The sequence below is a fragment of the Diabrotica virgifera genome, chromosome 2 (assembly GCF_917563875.1).
Source record: "Diabrotica virgifera virgifera chromosome 2, PGI_DIABVI_V3a".
Taxonomy (NCBI): Eukaryota; Metazoa; Arthropoda; class Insecta; order Coleoptera; family Chrysomelidae; genus Diabrotica; species Diabrotica virgifera.
In genome coordinates, this window is record NC_065444.1 from 145098277 (window position 1) to 145116696 (window position 18420).

At 32.5% G+C, this 18420-nt stretch overlaps 1 protein-coding gene across 1 annotated transcript in view; it reads right to left on the minus strand.

Annotated features, from left to right (window-relative positions):
- Positions 1–13745: 13745 nt before the first annotated feature.
- The window catches only part of LOC126879650 (E3 ubiquitin-protein ligase MARCHF6), a 74962-nt gene continuing 70287 nt past the window's right edge, over positions 13746–18420 (minus strand). The window contains exon 4 of the mRNA XM_050642838.1: positions 13746–16787. Within this exon, the coding sequence (XP_050498795.1) occupies positions 15889–16787 (899 nt within the window). The 3' untranslated portion in view covers positions 13746–15888. The remainder of the gene's footprint in view (positions 16788–18420) is intronic.

The window sequence follows — 18420 nt, forward strand, 5'->3', positions numbered from 1 at the left end:
ATAGCTATAAATTTTTACAAAATAACTGCAAATATCTAGGAACCTGGGTAAATAAAAACGATGACCAAAATGTATCTATTAGAGAAATCAGGACACGCATTGAAATTGCAAGACAAGCATTTATAAAAATGAAAAAAATGTTTGTTAATCGAGATCTTCCTCTGTAGCTGAGGATAAGAGCCTTAGGATGCTACGTGTTCTCGACTTTGTTACATGGAATGGAAAGCTAGACACTAAAAGTAGACAATATAAATAAGTTGGAAGCATTTGAGATGTAGTGCTATATAGGGATTTTGAAAATACCTAGATCTAACGAGTTACAAATGCAAAAGTATTAAGAAGGTTACAATGTTACAAAAGGATTGCGAGGTGATAAAGAACATCAATACAAGAAAGCTGGATTTAGGCCAAATTACCAGAGGAGCGAAATATGAGATATTAGGCTCATAATGCAAGGTAAAATTAAGGGTAAAAGATCCATAGGTAGAAGAAGAATTTCCTGACTGAGAGACTTAAGAGAATGGTATAGTTGCAGCTCAATAGATATTTTCAAAGCAGGCGCCAATAAGGTACGGATAGCTGTAGTGATGGCCAACCTTCGATATGAGAAGGAACTTCGACAAGAAGAAGAGGATATAAATGTTGTTCTGATAGTAACATTGTACTACAAAAAATTGACAATTTATCTAGAAAAGGCAATATAGAAGTCTGTGCAAAATAAGAAATTGTACAGAGGTGAACTAAAATCAATATGATTTACTGTTCGATCGCATACTTTTTACATTTAAAAATTATCTAAGGACTTTCTAGAATTAAGACATGGATGTTTTAAAAAAAAGTAGTGGTGAGTACCAAATACAATAGATTATTATCTTTCTTTGAAAAAATACCACAAATTCCCAACGTTCAAAATGAATAATGTAAGTACATACATATCTTGATAAAGTGACAGGGAATTTCCAACATATAAATAGTTGAAGGCCATTTGCCTAGGAACAATAGGTAAAAGCTGGATTAAACAGACAGGATTAGAAAGTTTAAAACATCACTAATGAGATCATATTTAAAAACAAAGTAAATAAGTATATTTGAATGTTAATTCTTTTCAAACTAAGATCACAGTATAAAGAGGGAACCTCTATATACTGTGATAAGATTGTAAAATTAAAATATTGGGAAAAAAAGATATATATTTATTATTTCTTTTTCTGAAGAAGTACTTTCATTGTTGACAATATTGAAACATTTTATTATTATTAAAAGTCGAGAACAATTAAAAACCACGTTAATATTTATATGAAAGTGCTTTAAAAATGAAGGTATATGACTCTTGAGAAGAATTAATATTTTTTAACAAACTTGGTATACGACTCATAATATCTGACATCTGATTCTTTTATTTTTAGTTTTGAGACATGCAAGTTTTTATCAATAATACATTTTTCCCTAAACTTAATAAAAAAGTTTTCTATATGATTCCAAGGTTTTAAGACATACTGATATTGTTTTCCTGATATTATAAAATACTTGTTAATATCTACTGTATATAGAGACTAAAGCTAATAGTGTAGTTTAACATACAGTTAAGTCCACGGTTATTTACCCGTGCGTCATTCATACCCGGCGAGATAAAACATATACTTTTTATCTAGCATCATTCTCTTCCACGCATGAAACTAAAGACAAACCAGCTACCGCCTGTTATTAAGTAAAAACACATGTTATTTTTATGAACGCACTAAACTCAGTACATTGAAAAGATCTAGGTAGAAAAAAAGACGTTTTCATATTTTAAATACAATTTGTGACGTTTCTGGTTTGTTTACTTTTGTGGCTGTCAGTCTGTTGAATTTTTTGCTGTTTATTTGTCGAATTTTTGCATTTTGATGTTTGTTTACCTTTACTTTTATCGAAAATAAGTAATTTTCTGTGAATCTTTTCCCTTTTAGTTTTCTGTTTGCTTTCATTAACGTTATACCACTGACAAGTTTTAAAAAGTTTGATTTTTACCAAAAATTTTATAATTTTCCTTTTATGGTCTTCGCAGCTTTTAAGCCAATTAGTAGTTAATAAAATATGGTTAGTCACATGGGTTTCAATTTTTTCGAAAACTGCATTATCTACTTTAAATAAATTAAAAGCCTCGTGAAACTTTTCTAACAATATTGTAGTAATAGTAACAAACAAATCTGATGGTCTCTGAAGAAACTTTATTTCTTCATTTGCGCCATAATCTCTGAAAAGTAACATTAATTCGTGTTTCTGTAATAGAATTTTGTTGTCTTTTAGCAAGTCTTCCTGGCATTTACCACAATTCAAGTTCTTTATAATCTTATAGTAAATATAACCAGCGACATATGTAACAGCACACGTTTCTAAATTTGTTATGCTACATTTGCTGGAATGTGCCGTGCTTAAAATTTGGTTGTCATTATTTTCCTTTTGCATGTCTAAAGATTGTTCTACATGAACTGTTTGGGTTTCAATGGACTCGGCAGATATTTCGACGCTGGTTACTTCGTGGGTTAAATCTAAATGATCAGTTTGTGCTATTTCACAATTTCCATTGTCTAAAGCAATTTTTAGTTTAATATTTGTGTTATGCTTAATGGCAATTCTTAACTGACTAACACTAGGTGTTGGATTGTAACCACCCCGATTGCGCACAATAGAGAAAAAATTTTCTAGAGCATCTTGGTTCAGAAAAGATGTTAAAAGATATGACACATTATATTTTTGAAGTTCCTCCCACAAACATAAAACTGACAAAATTGTCCACTGAAAGCCGTGTAGACAGTGAATATTATTTCTCTCTTTCTGATTTTCAAAAACTTTAATTTTTTTAAAATATTCTAAACCTGCTTTTAAGTTTTCAGTTGACTTGCTTAAAGTTGACATTGGCTTTCTGTTTGGGTTACTATCACTACAATATTTGCTGTTAAGACCATCAAAAATATTATTTATAATTTTTAAAAATTCGGCAGTATGAGGAGCCGTTTTGGTGTGTAACTGGCCTACAGATTTTGCTGTTGATATTGCTGAGGCAACTGAGTTGGAAAAAATTTGGGCTGATAATTTTACACGCATTTTTTGGAAATTATTAGGGTTTATGTGAACGTCTGTTATTTTCACCATGCATCGTGCTCTCACATTGGTTCTATCGATGTTGTATGTGTATTCAATATCTTGCCACGATATCTGGTTAGAATCGGCAAAAAACGTCAACTTTTTGTTAAGAAAATTATTTCTTAGACTTTTTAATAAGTGGGGTGTATCAAAAACAGTGAAAATCCTCTGATTTCCTATTTCTATTGCAGGCTGATCCTTACATGCGCCTAACAGCTTAAATAAAGCTCTATTATTCGATGCTTGATCACACACTAACACTTTTGGTATATACCCAATATTTTGTAATTTTGAAACAACTTCAACTACAATGTTTTTTAAGTTGTCGCTATGTATTGCTGTAACAAAATAGCAAATCGGAATCTTCCAGTTATGTAGCAAGCCGCGCATCATGAAAACCAGACCTGTGTTGGTAAGTTTGTTTGTTCTTCCTAAAGCACCTAAATCTTGAAACCCTTCTATAATGTCATCTAATTTATTGTACTCCAATTTTTTTTTCAAAGAAATTTCATCAAACATTAACACACAAATTTTTTCCAACTCATCCATTGTCTCTGCTTTTTTCTTCAACTTGTCAATTAAGGAAGTGTTTAAACCAGTTCTTAATTTTATGACACGCAACCAAGTTTGAATTGTTTTTACTGAAGGTAATATAAAGTTAAGAGATCTAATTAAAAATTTGTAACAACTAGGAGACTTATAATAAATGGCCAGAGCTAAATCCTTTTCATTGTGACTCCATTGTGAACGAGTTTTGTGTGAAAACTGCATATTAACAAATGTGTGCACGTATTTGCTTTTATTTTCTAACAGTACCTGTAACATGAATTTGGTTGCCGATTTTTTGTTTTTTGTTGTTCTTCTACAACACTGACTGTTCTTCTGACGGCACTTCTTCTTTAAAGCATTTACTTGATACTCCAATTTTTTTACCTTCTCCGTCAATTCAGTTTCAAGTTTTGTGGGCAAATTAATTTCAAAACTGGAAATATCACTGAGACTACTACTTGATCTCTTAGGCGATGGAGTTGACCTAACCATACAATCGTCACTTGTAGATCTTTTACGTTTCGTACCGCAATAAACGTATGTAGAGCATACTGGTAGGATATCACCTAAAATAGGTGTAATCATTGAAATGTATGTGTAATTTTAATTAAAGCAAAACAAGCATCATCATTATTTCTGGAGTGATAGTAACAACGCATTCATATTTAAAAAAAATCTCTTTTGATTTAATTGTATAAAAATATTTAAATCATTCAATATCCACTGATTTTATATAAAATATAATTTAATTGTAGTATTCTCATTGACAAAGCGCATTAGGCAAACATAAAAATATTTATAAAATTGAGTACTCACCTAAATCAGTTGTTAACTGTGTAAATTTTAGAGGAACAGCATTTTTCCTTAATAACTTTCTTTGGCCACTTTGGTAAATATGTTCCACTGCAAAATGATGCTGGCAAATTACCCTCTGTATAAGGTCAGTGATATCCATCAATAAAATATCAATGTTCCCGCAGTTTTTTTGCCAAATTTTTGTACGCTCTACGTCTTTCAGTGGAAATTTAAAGAAAGATATATTATTATTTGTTCCATCGTTTCTTTCAAAACATCCCGCGTAAACACACTTATGAGTTACAGAGGCCATTTTGTCTAAAATATGGGTCCTTTTTTTTATAAAATTCCGCTCTAATTTGTCACAACACCTGCCTGTCACAGATAATACACCTATAGGGTAAGTTCGGCCCTGACACTACTCCTACCTCCTCGCAAGTCAGAGAGAGAATGAGAAATCTCGATACGGTTTTCGAGTAGCGCCATCTAGTTGTTGATACGTCTTTCGGTTGCCAAGAGGTGAGCTATCTATGGGTTTTTTTAATCAATGATGGTATCTTGGGTAAAACCAGGGGTAATAATAGGCGGTTGAAGCGTAACACTGGCCCTGTTACCTTCCTTGTATACCGTAGGCCCTATATATAGCAGACTACCCCGCTATACTCCCAAAGCCACAGCGGTATAAAACGGGAGACTATTATTATTATAAAAAAAAAAAGTTGTAATGAATTTTCCCCGAAAAGTCCTCTGTTTTTTGGTTATTTCACATTGAAATATTCGATTTGGAATTTGACGAAGAAGAACCTACTTTTCATTAGCTACAACTCTGCTTCTACTGTGTCTGCAGTAGTGACGTTGAAAAAGTAACTATTCGTTACAAAGTACTCGTTACTTACGAATACCGAAAGTAACGATTACTATACAGAGAGGCAAATCGTTACTTTGATTACTTTGATTGCTCTGATTACTTCGTACCGATTGTATCAGAGCGAGTTCCTATTTGAGTATTGTATCTACAATCGGTTGATATCGGAATCGGACCGGTATTCCACGAGTGTTCGGTATCAGTACAGTTAACTAAAATTTTATCTATGAAGGGCGAAGGCTATGCAGAGTTTTACAGGGCGCTGAGAAGTAGCTGAAACAGAGAGAGGTAAATCATTTAACAAAGCATGCACCCAGAAACAGATGTCTATACGATAAAATACGATTTGTCGAGGTAGATAATTCACAGATGTTTGTTCCTTTGAAAATAAAAATGCCACACATTAGATTTTAATAATAAATACATACTATTTTTATCAGATGATTAATTATTTATATGGGAAATAAGCCACAATTAAAATGAAAAAAATAATTTTTATTAACGTTTCGACGCCCAAATCGGGTGCCGTTGTCAAAATACAAAATATTACTAAAATAAACAAAAGTGTTGTTGCTAAGCAAAAAAATTCTTCTAATAATTTATTTAATCTCACTCATTTATATTGGCAATTCAGACATATATTATACATTTTAAAGTAGAAGACTTTAAAATGATATTGCCAATATTTATGAGTTGCGTTCCTGGGACGACTTACTGAAAGATAGTTCATGAAATGAATTATTTGAAAAAAATTCAATGAACTATCTTTCAGTAAGTCGTCCCAGGAACGCAACTGATATATATTGGCAATATCATTTTAAAGTCTTCTACTTTAAAATGTATAATATACGTCTGAATTGCCAATATAAATGAGTGAGATTAAATAAATTATTAGAAGAATTTTTTTGCTAAGCAACAACACTTTTGTTTATTTTAGTAATATTTTGTATTTTGACAACGGCACCCGATTTGGGCGTCGAAACGTTAATAAAAATTATTTTTTTCATTTTAATTGTGGCTTATTTCCCATATAAATAATTAATCATAAAAAATGCCACAAGGAAATAGCTTCAGAACAATATTTTTATCAGGCCTAGAAAAAAAAATACCTAGCTTAGATTGACCGGAAAAAATGTAGAAATGATAATATTTGTAGACTATGATCATCAACTTTAATTTTAAATCAAGCAAGCAAGCATAGTGATTTAACCCAGCCTGAGAGACTTGCTCACCCCTAGAGAATGACATTCGGGTGATACAATTCATTGGGGCGAGGAGGATTAACTCCCGTAAGCAGGAATCACTCCACCCCGCTTCAATGCTCCAGACCGCTTCAATGCTTAATTTTAAATGTAGGTATGGCATTGTTTTTATTAAACCACGGCATTTAACACTAAAAACACAGGAATAAATATATTTTTAAATATAGTAGGTATCTAGAGACTTGAAACTTTTTGCATTGTATTTAGGATTAGGATGACGTCAGGATAAAAGTCTAAAATAGAAAAATGGGTGGAAATGCATTATTGCATTTTAAAGAGTATAAACCGCATCGAAAATGCATAAACATGTTAAAATCAGTATCTTAAGGGCCAGATTTTCTTATTTCAGGGCATTTGGGGTCACTGAACACGAATATGCAATCAGAACCGACCTCCGAGGCACCTGGGTGCCCAGGGTTACTGCTAAGGTACGTCATCTAGAGATTCGAGGGTTTGTTTTTGGCACTTAATTGATGCAAACAGATTACTCGAGATTATTGATATTGTGGAGCAGCAATGACAGAACAATTAACAACATTAATTAACAAAATTATAAAACACAATAAAATACCGGAAGAATGGAGAACAAGCGAGCTAATTCTACTATTCAAAAAGGAGATAAAAAGCAGCCAGAAAACTACAGAGGTATCAACTTGTTAAATACTACCCTAATGTTAAAACTTAAACTAAATTTTTACAAGACCTAATGAATCAGAGTTTTAGCAGATGAACAACAGAGTTTTCGTACTGGAAGATCGTGTAATGATGCAATATTCGTCATAAAGCAAATTACTTAGAAATCACTAGAGTATAATAGAGCAGCATTTCTATGTCTGATTGACTTGAAGAAAGCATTTGACAGAGTAGAGTTAATACTTACAGATGTAATCAATCTTCTGTATAATATAGAATTTCCCTTAGATAGCATAAAAACTGTTGAAAAAATCTACCATAACAACAAAATGGAAGTCAGAATGGATAGACAACTTACAGAATCTATAGATATAGGCAGCGGAATAAGCCAGGGAGACTCATTGAGTCCTATGCTCTTCAATTTAATCATGGATGAATATTTATGTACTTTTGGATGCATTTTATACTGGGTGGATACATTTCCACCCATTTTTCTATTGAAAACTTTTTCCTGTTTCACTATTTCCCTAAAAATCATTTATTTTTTCTAAATGGCTTGGTCTATGTGTATTTTATTGTTATGATCCAAAAATCTAAAATAATATCTGACCGGGACAAAAAATTGGTAGGATTTATAAAAAAATTAATTTTTAATTATTAATTAGTCTGGACAAAATTATGTCGGGCACCCCTTATTTTTAATAATTCTTAACATAATAGATGACATATTCTCCTTTTCATGAACATTTTTCAGTGCGTCACAAATTATAGAAAAAAAGGTAAGTCCGTGATAATACACATTTATGACATTTATTCTAACGTGACATTTTAGTTAAATCTGACAGTTGTCAAATTTTATTTTCAATTTGGAATAAAACCAAATCAATTGTGTCTATTGCATTTATAAAATGGTATTTTCTTTCATTTGTATAGTCTTATAAATTGTACAGATTATATTGATAATATTATTATTTTATTTAATAAATAATTCTTTTTTGATTATGGCGCCATCTATCGACAACTAAAATAATCACCGAACTAGAATAATTACCGAAGTATTCCCAGACGTGCCTTTTTTTCTGTCACATACAATTTAATGCGTTAGAGAGAAATCGAAAAACTGTGACGCACTGAAAGATGATCATGAGAAAAAGAATATCATTTAATTTCTATCCATTATCGGTTCGATCGGTGAAAGTCGTTGTTATATCGGATCCTATTTGAAATACTGAGAAATGATATTCTCGATATGATTACCGGTACTCAAATACAAAAGTAATCATAGTAATCAAAATATCCTATTAATACAAAATATGTACTGAGAAATGCGATTCTCCATAATATGATTCTCCGGTACTCCAATACAAAAGTAATCAAAGTAACGAATACTGTAAATGATTACTTTATGCAAAAGTAACGATTTGTAACGATTACTCGAAAGTAACTATAATCAACATCACTAGTCTGCAGACCCCACGCCGTCACGCGTACACCATTTTTTTCAATTTTTTATAATCTATAGTTTTACTAAGAATATTTTTTTTGACCAAATATTTACTTTTTGAGTTATCTGCGAAAAACCATCCAAAAACGTGTTTTTTTTTGTTAAAAATGAACATACATATTCACTCGTAAATAACTCGGAAAGTATTGACTCAGTGAAAAAACTCTATGGAATAAAAGTTGCTTAGAATTAGTCATTTTATCCAATTCCGGGCCTATTTTGAACGTATATTTTTTCACTCCCGAGAAAATATTTTTCACCCCGTATTTCTCAATTTTTGTAAAATGGAGGGGATGTAGAATTGTAAACTTTTTCCTATATAATAATGGACAATTTCAACTACCTATTCCCAAATTTTCATCCTTCCTTTATTTTTTTTGAGGTTTTCGTAAAATTTTCTGATCGGGCTAAGACAATCCATGTTTCATTTCTAAAAATAATACGAGCTGTTCAACGTGCCTCGGAGAGTACGTTAAGCCGTCGGTCTTCCTGGGCTAGTGTTAACATCGACACTAGTTACTTAAAACAGGGTTAAAGATGTAAATGGCGGCGGAACCTGTCCGAAAGGATCTCCTCGGCAAAAAAGCTATACGATATTATTATTACATACCGCATTTATACTCAGTCCTATTGGACAGGGAATTGTGCAGGGAATGAGCAGCGTGAATGTGTAAATAGCTCACTCGCGCTGCTGCTGCTCATGCTACTGCCATTGCACGGCGCTCCCTCAAAAGTCGGTTTTCGAGATGGAAGTCAAAGAACTGGCAGCGCGAGTAAGCATTCACATTCAACTACTCTCTCATTTGCCGCCGGTAAAACGGCGAGTAAGGGAGCAAGACGATGCTGTCGTCACATTCCATTCTTGAGAGTCGTTCGGTAATGAGTTGTGGGGACATTGGCGAGGAACTGATGTGGACACCTGACTCGCGTCGATATCATATTTCGGGCAATATTTCCGACAGCGGCATTAGCAGTAGCAAAGGCTGAGTATAAATCCGGCAATACTGTACTAAATTTAGGGGAACCACAGAGGTAATTTTCTATTGAGCTTATACATTTGGAGCATAAAGTAAAAAATACACGTTCGGTCGGATAAGAACCATTAGCCATATATTTCAAGTTGCGTGTACTTTTTTTTTTCAAAATTTGGAGATAAATTATATTTTTATTAGTAGAAAATTTTCAATTTTACCAATAAAAAATTACAAAGTTTATGTTGTAATTTCATGTAGGATAGGCCTGACACGCCTCACTCGTTCGCTGGAGGGTTATAATTGAGAATCCACAAGGAAAAATTTCCTGTAGCTGGATGTATACCAATAATCACAAGTAAAATTTAATAAAAAATTTTGTCTTGGTAAAAGGTATATTAGTTTAAAAAGCCCCTATGGGGCTACAAACAGAAACAAAACGTTTTCGCTCTGTAACAAGAGCATCATCAGTGTTACAAGAACATTGTGAGCCAACCAAAAAATACAAAGGTCAAAGCCTTTCAAAAACAGACTAAAAGTATTATACAGGGTGTTAGTAAATAAGTATGAAAAATTTTAAGGGCTAATTCTACATGAAAAAATAATGCCGATTTGCTCTATAAACATATGTCCGCAAATGCTTCGTTTGCGAGATACGGGGTGTTGAACTTTTTATTTCAAACTGCCAATTTATTTATTGCTCTAAGACCAGTTGAGCTACGAAAATAAAATTTGGTGAGTTTTAGGAGGTAGTTATTGCGCATTTTTGAAGTGAAACTTCTTTAGGGACGTTGTGCGATTTTTGGATAGGGGAAAAGCATTGAATTCGCGACCGTCATCGCTTATGCTATATATTATTTGTATGTATATATACATTGTATAGAAATATTTAAATTTAAAATAAATGTAAAACCTATTTTAGGATGGGAAAAAAAAAGATTTATTTCGCGACCGTCATCTCTTCGGCGAAATAAATTTTGTACGTATCTATATTATGTGTATGTATACATAAATTGTATAGAATTATTTAAATTTAAAATAAATGTAAAACCTATTTTTGGATGGGGAAAAAGGATTTATTTCGCGACCGTCATCGCAACCGTCATCTCTTCGCCGAAATAAATTTTGTACGTATATTTATTGAAGTGAAAACTTCTTTACGGAAGTTGTGCACTTTTTGGATGGGAAAATGTATTAAATTGGCGACCGTCATCGCTTCGACCAAATACATTTTTGAAGTGAAAACATCATTAGGTACGTTGTGCACTTTTTTGATGGAAAAAAGCAATAAATTAGCGACCGTCATCACTTCGACGAAATAAATTCTTGCAGTGAAAACTTCTTTAGGGACGTTGTGCACTTTTTGGATGGGAAAAAAATAATAAATTAGCGACCGTCATCTCTTCGACGAAATAAATATTTGAAGTGAAAAGTTCTTTAGTGACGTTGTGCACTTTTTGGATCGAAAAAAGTATTAAATTAGCTACCGTCATCGCTTCGATGAAATTGGTTTTTGAAATGAAAACTTCTTGAGGGACGTTGAGCACTTTTTAAATGGGGAAAATGATTAAATTAACGATCGTCATCGCTAGACAAAATAAATTTTTGAACTAAAACGTTATTTAGGGACGTTGTGTACTTTTTGGATAGAAAAAAGTATTAAATTATTGACCGTCATCGCTTTGATGAAATACATTTTTGAAATGACAACTTCTTGAGGGACGTTGTGCACTTTTTGGATGGGAAAAATGATTAAATTAGCGACCGTCATCGCTTCGACGAAATAAATTTTTCAAGTGAAAATTTCTTTAGGGACGTTGGGCACTTTTTGGATGGGAAAAAGTATTAAATTAGCGACCGTCATCGCTTCGACGAAATAAATATTTGACGTAAAACCTTCTTGAGGGACGTTGTGCACTTTTTGGATGGGGAAAAAGTATTAAATTAGCGACATAGCACTTCTTTTTGGATGGGGAAAAAGCGTTGAGCTCGTAATTTATTTATTCTAAGAAGTTTTCAGTTCTGTCGGCACTCCCACGACTGCCTTCAATTTTTTTTGACATACAATTAAGAATTTTGTATTCATCATTGGCGCGCATACGGGTAATAGTCTGAATTAAAAAAAAATAGTACGCCACTGAGATATTTCAAACTAAAAATTATTTTTAAATTCCACGTTTAATTTTTGATAAAAAACCTTTCTTGTCTTTTTTTCATATGATGCACCATTTTTATGCGGAAAAATAAAAGATTTTGGCGCGTATTTTTCATTTCTTAATACATCATCAAGAACTATCCAATATAATAATACTAAACTAGAACAATAACAGAAAATATTACTAATAAGATTTCAACTAGGTGCAAAGCTGCAAGAAATGTTTAAAATGATCTCCTTTACAAGTAACAGAAGAATTTTATATTCATCATTCCTCGTTCCTCGTTCAATTTACGACAAAAAATCTTTCTTGCCTTTTTTCATACGAGGCGCCCTTTTTATACAAAAAAAAAAACATCTTAACGCTTACAAAGTATTTGAGGTAGTTTCCATATGCATAGAAACTTAGTTCAAATACTTTGTAAACGTTGAGATGTTTTATTTTTTTGCATAGAAACGGCGCCGCATATGAAAAAAAGGTAAGAAATATTTTTTGTCGTAAATTGAACCAGCAATTCAAAAATGATTTTTAATTTGACATATCTCAGTGGCGTACTATTTTTCTCTTAAAAAAATTTGGACCATTACCCATACGCGCGCCAATGATGAATATAAAATGCTTCTATAACCTCTAAAGGAGGTCATTTTTAACATGTGTTGTAGCTCTGCACCTAGTTAAAATCTGATTAGTAATATTTTCTGTTATTGTTCCAGTTTAGTATTATTATGTTGAATATTTCTTGATAATGTATTAAAAAAATGAAAAATACGCGTCAAGATGTTTTATTTCTCTGCATAAAAACGGTGCACCATATGAAAAAAAATGCAAGAAAGGTTTTTTTATCATAAATTAGACGTGGAATTTAAAAATAATTTTTAATTCGAAATATCGCAGTGGCGTACTACTTTTTTCTTTAAAAAAATTCAGACCATTACCCGTAGGCGCGCCAATGATGAATACAAAATTCTTAATTGTATGTCAAAAAATGTGTAACAACTACCTCCTAAAACTCACCAAATTTCATTTTCATAGCTCAACTGGTCTTAGAGCAATAAATAAATTGGCAGTTTGAAATAAAAATTTCAACACCCCGTATCTCGGAAACGAAGCATTTGCGGACAAATGTTTATAAAGGAAACCGGCAATAATTTTCCATGTAGAATTAGCCCTTCAAATGTTTCATACTTATTTACTAACACCCTGTATAGATACAAACATGGCAAAATCCAAAGGATGGATATAATTCCTATGGCTACGGCCCTAGGGCAACATATGACTCCCACACGTGGTAAGTGGGTCAATAGGTAACAATTAGGTCATTATGTTACAAGAGGTGACAGGCAACTAAGAGTTGCCTGTCACTGTCTCTTAGTTGCCTGTCACCTCTTATAACATAATGACCTAATTAATTAACCCACTTACCACGTGTGGGAGTCATATGCTGCCCTAGGGCCGTAGCCATAGGAATTATATCCATCCTTTGGATTTTGCCATGTTTGCATTTATATGAGTAAAGTCTGTTTTTGAAAGGTTTTGACCTTTGTATTTTTGGTTGGCTCACCATGTTCTTGTAACACTGATGATGCTCTTGTTACAGAGCGAAAACGTTTTGTTTCTATGTCTGTAGCCCTATAGGGGCTTTTTAAACTAATATACCTTTTACCAAGACAAAATTTTTTATTAAATTTTACTTGTTATAATTGAATTCAAAGAAAAATAATAGAACTTATAATAGTAGTATAAAATTCTACTTAGTTTTCTTGGGAATTTTCTATAAAACTTTCATAGTCTTTTTATGAATTCGCTTTGTTAATGCTTAATTTCGCCCATTCATGCAGTTATGAAGAGGGTTCCAGTGTTATTATTAAATAAAAGTCTGCAATCTACAATAAAAGTATATACATAAATATTTATTGATTTTTATTAATAAATATGTAATACCACATAAAAACAAAACTAAAATCGTCTCTACCAGTTCAGATATGTCCAGTAGCATAAATAAGGTACAACAGGAAATCAATAGATAATATAAACAAATATATAATATAAACAAATCCGTTTCAATTAGATTTAACACTGTTAACCGTAAAAAATATTTACTTATATCACATACAATTTAGCCAAACAGCAAATAAAAACATTACAATCGCTTAAGAGTTTATAGTCTAAGAGCTAGAGCCGAAAAATCATCGTCATAAGTAATATGGAGTTTGGCCTGTGAAATATGTCTATTGTTTATTGATTATTATGATCCCTTTCAGGCTGACACCTCAGTGGATACAAGAAGTAGCAATAAGGGATGAAAGGGGAAAGTTAGTGTAGTCTTTGAACTTTCTGTAGCCAATTAGGAAAATTGGTGACTAGTTAGAACATACCTCAGGAAATAAAAATGATTTGGTGCCAACTTGCACTTTTACCCTGGGGGTGGATACCACCCATTCTCGGGGATGAAAACTATTTTATTAAAAATAACCCCACAAATCGATAGAGGGACAAATTATAAGTAAAATTTGTTATATCATGTTATTAAAATAAATCGATACTTTTTGAGTTATTAAAGATCAAAGATTTGAATTTTTCGTTCAAAGCTCTTTCGATCAAAGAGCACATGCGTGAAGTTACGGATGACAAAAAGAACATAGTAATTAATTGTATGTTAGTAAAATATCCAGATAAATAATCCAGATGACCTCGACTTAGAAGATGAAACTATTAAGAAATGTGACCAATGTACATATTTGGGGGTAAAACTGACAAAGACAGGACGAAGTGATGAAGCCATAAAAGACAGAATAACCAAAGGAAAACAAGTTATAGGTGCGTTGAATTCAGTATTATGGCAAAAAAATATAAGACCGGAAACGAAAAAACGAATATATAATACCATATTAAAACCAGTAATCGTCTATGGCTCAGAAGTGTGGCAGTTATCACAAAAACTTAAAGGTAACCTATTGGCAGTTGAAATGGATTTTTGGAGGAGAGCAGAGGGAAAGTCTAGATTAGAACATGTGAAAAATGAGGACATCAGGAGACAAATGAAAGTACAAAGATCAATTATAGAAGACATCGAAAAACAACAACTAATATGGTACGGACATGTTAGACGTATGGGGGAAGAAAGACTACCCAAAAAGATATTAGAATGGGTACCACCAGAGAAAAGAAAACGAGGACGACCACCAACAACATGGATCCAAGGAATCTCAAAAGCAATGTCAGCAAGAAATCTATCTGAAGAAGACTGGCAGAATAGACAGGCTTGGCGAACGGGAACCCAAAGGCGTATTACGCTGTGAACGGGATTTATATATATATAGTAAAATATTATTTTTATATTATTCTGATATTATAAATTTAGCAAAAGTGTATTCGACTGTCAAATGTACCCATTATTGGACACCCCCAATGTCTGGACATATTCAGTTTATATTGATAGAAAAAATTCGAATAAATATCGAAATAATATAAAAATAATATTTTACTAACATACAATTCATTAATATGTTCTTTTTATCATCCATAACTTCACGCATGTGCTCCTAAATAGACAAATCTTTGATCTTTGATAACTCAAAAAGTATTGATTTATTTTAATAACATGATATAACAAATTTTACTTAAAATTTGTCCCTCTATCGATTTGTGGGGTTATTTTTAATAAAATAGTTTTCACCCGCGGGAAGGGGTATCCACCACCAGGATAAAAGTGCAAGTTGGCACCAAATCAGTTTTGTTTCTTGATATAAGCTCTAACTAGTCACCAATTTTCATGCAAATCGATGGAGGTTTAACAAAATAGGAGGTGAAAACCTTTAATGACTGCACTAACTTTCCCCTTTCATCCCTTATTGCTACTTCCTGTATCCACTCAGGTGTCAGCCTGAAAGGGGTCATAATTGTCAATATACAATGGACACATTTCACAGGAAAAACTCCATATTACTTATGACGATGATTTTTTCTGCTCTAGCTCTCCGTCTATTATAATTTGATAACTTGATTATGTATTTCTTGAGATAGAATTTCAACCAGTATTTTGAGCCTTTTTCTTATGATCGTAATTCACCAATCTCTGTCCAACCAGATACTTATCGTTTTTGATGTGCTCATACAACTTCCTGAACTGTCTTACTTGTAGATTGATCACAACGGCTATGATAGAAAGCAATAGCAAAAACGGATAGAGCCGCCTGGCTATAAAATTTCTCAGCTGTAAGTTCGTTATAAATATGGGAACAAGAGAATAAGCAATGGCATACGGCACTGCCAGAGCAAGACCGAAACTAACTATAACCGGGGCCGCAAGTTCTTTGAAAACGAAAGTTAAGTTCATTTCGCGAATACCGTCACGATAAACCCTTTCGATGGCCGCTCTCAAGAACCAGTCTGGCCCCATCATAGTAATCGCACAAGCTATTTTTGTATATAACACGCCCAATGCCCAATCTTGCCAAATAAATAAAATGGGAGTCTGATAAATGGGTACCCTGAGAGGTATAATAACAACTAGTTCTAAGAGCAATCCAAATAGAAGTGGTATAACCCCTAGTAAAATAGTACTAGCTAAAATAGTCTTTAATCCTAGAATACACCATTGCTTAAGTCTTTCTACCATGGCTGCTCTACCTTGTGGTAACCAACCAAGAACTAAACTTAAGGCTCTTGCAGTTAACCAACACATGTACAACCCGCAAGCAGCTGTGTACAGTTCATGTACTTTAACTTCTGTTTGTGCATCAGTGGTGGAGATCTGGGGAGCTGGAGGAGGAGCTCCGACGAGCCAAAGAGACATTACACTTCTGCCTAGCCAGACTGGAACTGTCAGTGCTACCAGACTAGATAGTACTAATGACACGCAGATGCTAATCAGTAGGCCTACTAGTCTTGTTATGAAAAAAGACGGACGTACGTAGGGTTGAAATCCTGAAAAAAAAAGTTTTGATTAAATCACTACTTGCCAAACTGGTTTAATGAAAACGTACGAAAATGATAAAAAACGGTACACTATCAAATGTTATTTACTATGTTTAATAGTTATTTATCGCCAACCGTCACTAAAGTCATTAATTATTGTACTCATTTGAGGCAGTAAAGTAACACTTTATTGTACTGAAAGAAGAATTTTACTTTACCTGCCGCGATTAATCGAGATTGAATGTAAGTGGTCGATGGCAGTAATCGATTATTTATTTGAGTAACTTACGATTTATTTACTTTGGGTATTTAAAAATATTAAGTATTTTCTATGGGAAATAAGCCACAATTTTACTAAAACATTGAATTTATTAACGTTTCGAAGCCGAAATTATCGAGTTTACAAATACTATATATATATATATATATATATATATATATATATATATATATATATATATATATATATATATTTCTTTAAGATAACAGCTGACCTGGTAGATAAAAATGGGGTTGAGGTTTATTGGGTATACAGGTATTATATCTTAGCCGTACCAAAAGATATGATAAATGAACTCTTATACATCTTCAATGATTTCGACCCACATATCCAATTTACAGTGGAAACAGAAGACAAACATCAATCAGTTCCATTCCTTGACACCAAACTAATACGTAATAATAACAACGTAATAATAACAAATTGGTATAGAAAACCTATTAACTCCGGAAGGTATATCAACTATTGGTCATATCATAAACATAATACAAAAATTAATCTTATAACACAAATGAAAAATAGAATCTTACAAATTGCAGATCAATCACTCCATAATAAAAACCTAAAAATCCTTCATCAGCTTTTTCTAGAGAATTCATACCCAAACAAATTACTTAATAAACTACTATTCAATACAACAAATGATACATTATCTATAACACAAAATAACCCTAATCACACCACAAAACGTTAACCCAATATTACACACCACAACTAACACGCCATTACCTACAATTAAATACTTTAAATTACCATTTATACAAGACTTAACACCTAAACTTACACGAATTTTTAAATCAGTTGATGAGAATATTAAAATCGCTAATTACACAGTTTTAACAATCGGTTCCATTTTCACTAAGGTTAAAGATAAAACACCTAAAGACCAGTTATCTAACATAATCTACTGTATTCCTTGTGGAAGTTGTAACAAACAATACATAGGCCAAACGAATAGACACCTGAAAAGCCGTATCACTTCACACAAGAGTGACAGTAGATTATATCCTGATAGATGTTCCCTTGCAAAACACGTACATGATGAACAACATGTAATGAACTACAACGAAACAAAAATCCTTGCAATGGAAAATAATCTTAATAAGAGACTATTCCTCGAGATGGCATTTATCAGTCAAACAGATAACTTAATAAATAAAAAATCAGACGTCGAACATCTAAGTGAAATTTATGCTTATTTATTACAATTAGAAAAACAACATCAATAAATACATATTTTAAATAAATAATTAACATACAAAAAATAATATTAAATTTTCCAACTAAAAGAAAACCGATATAATAGATTTTATTCAAATAAGCTTTTGTGATATTAACGATTTATACCTAACTTATTTCTCA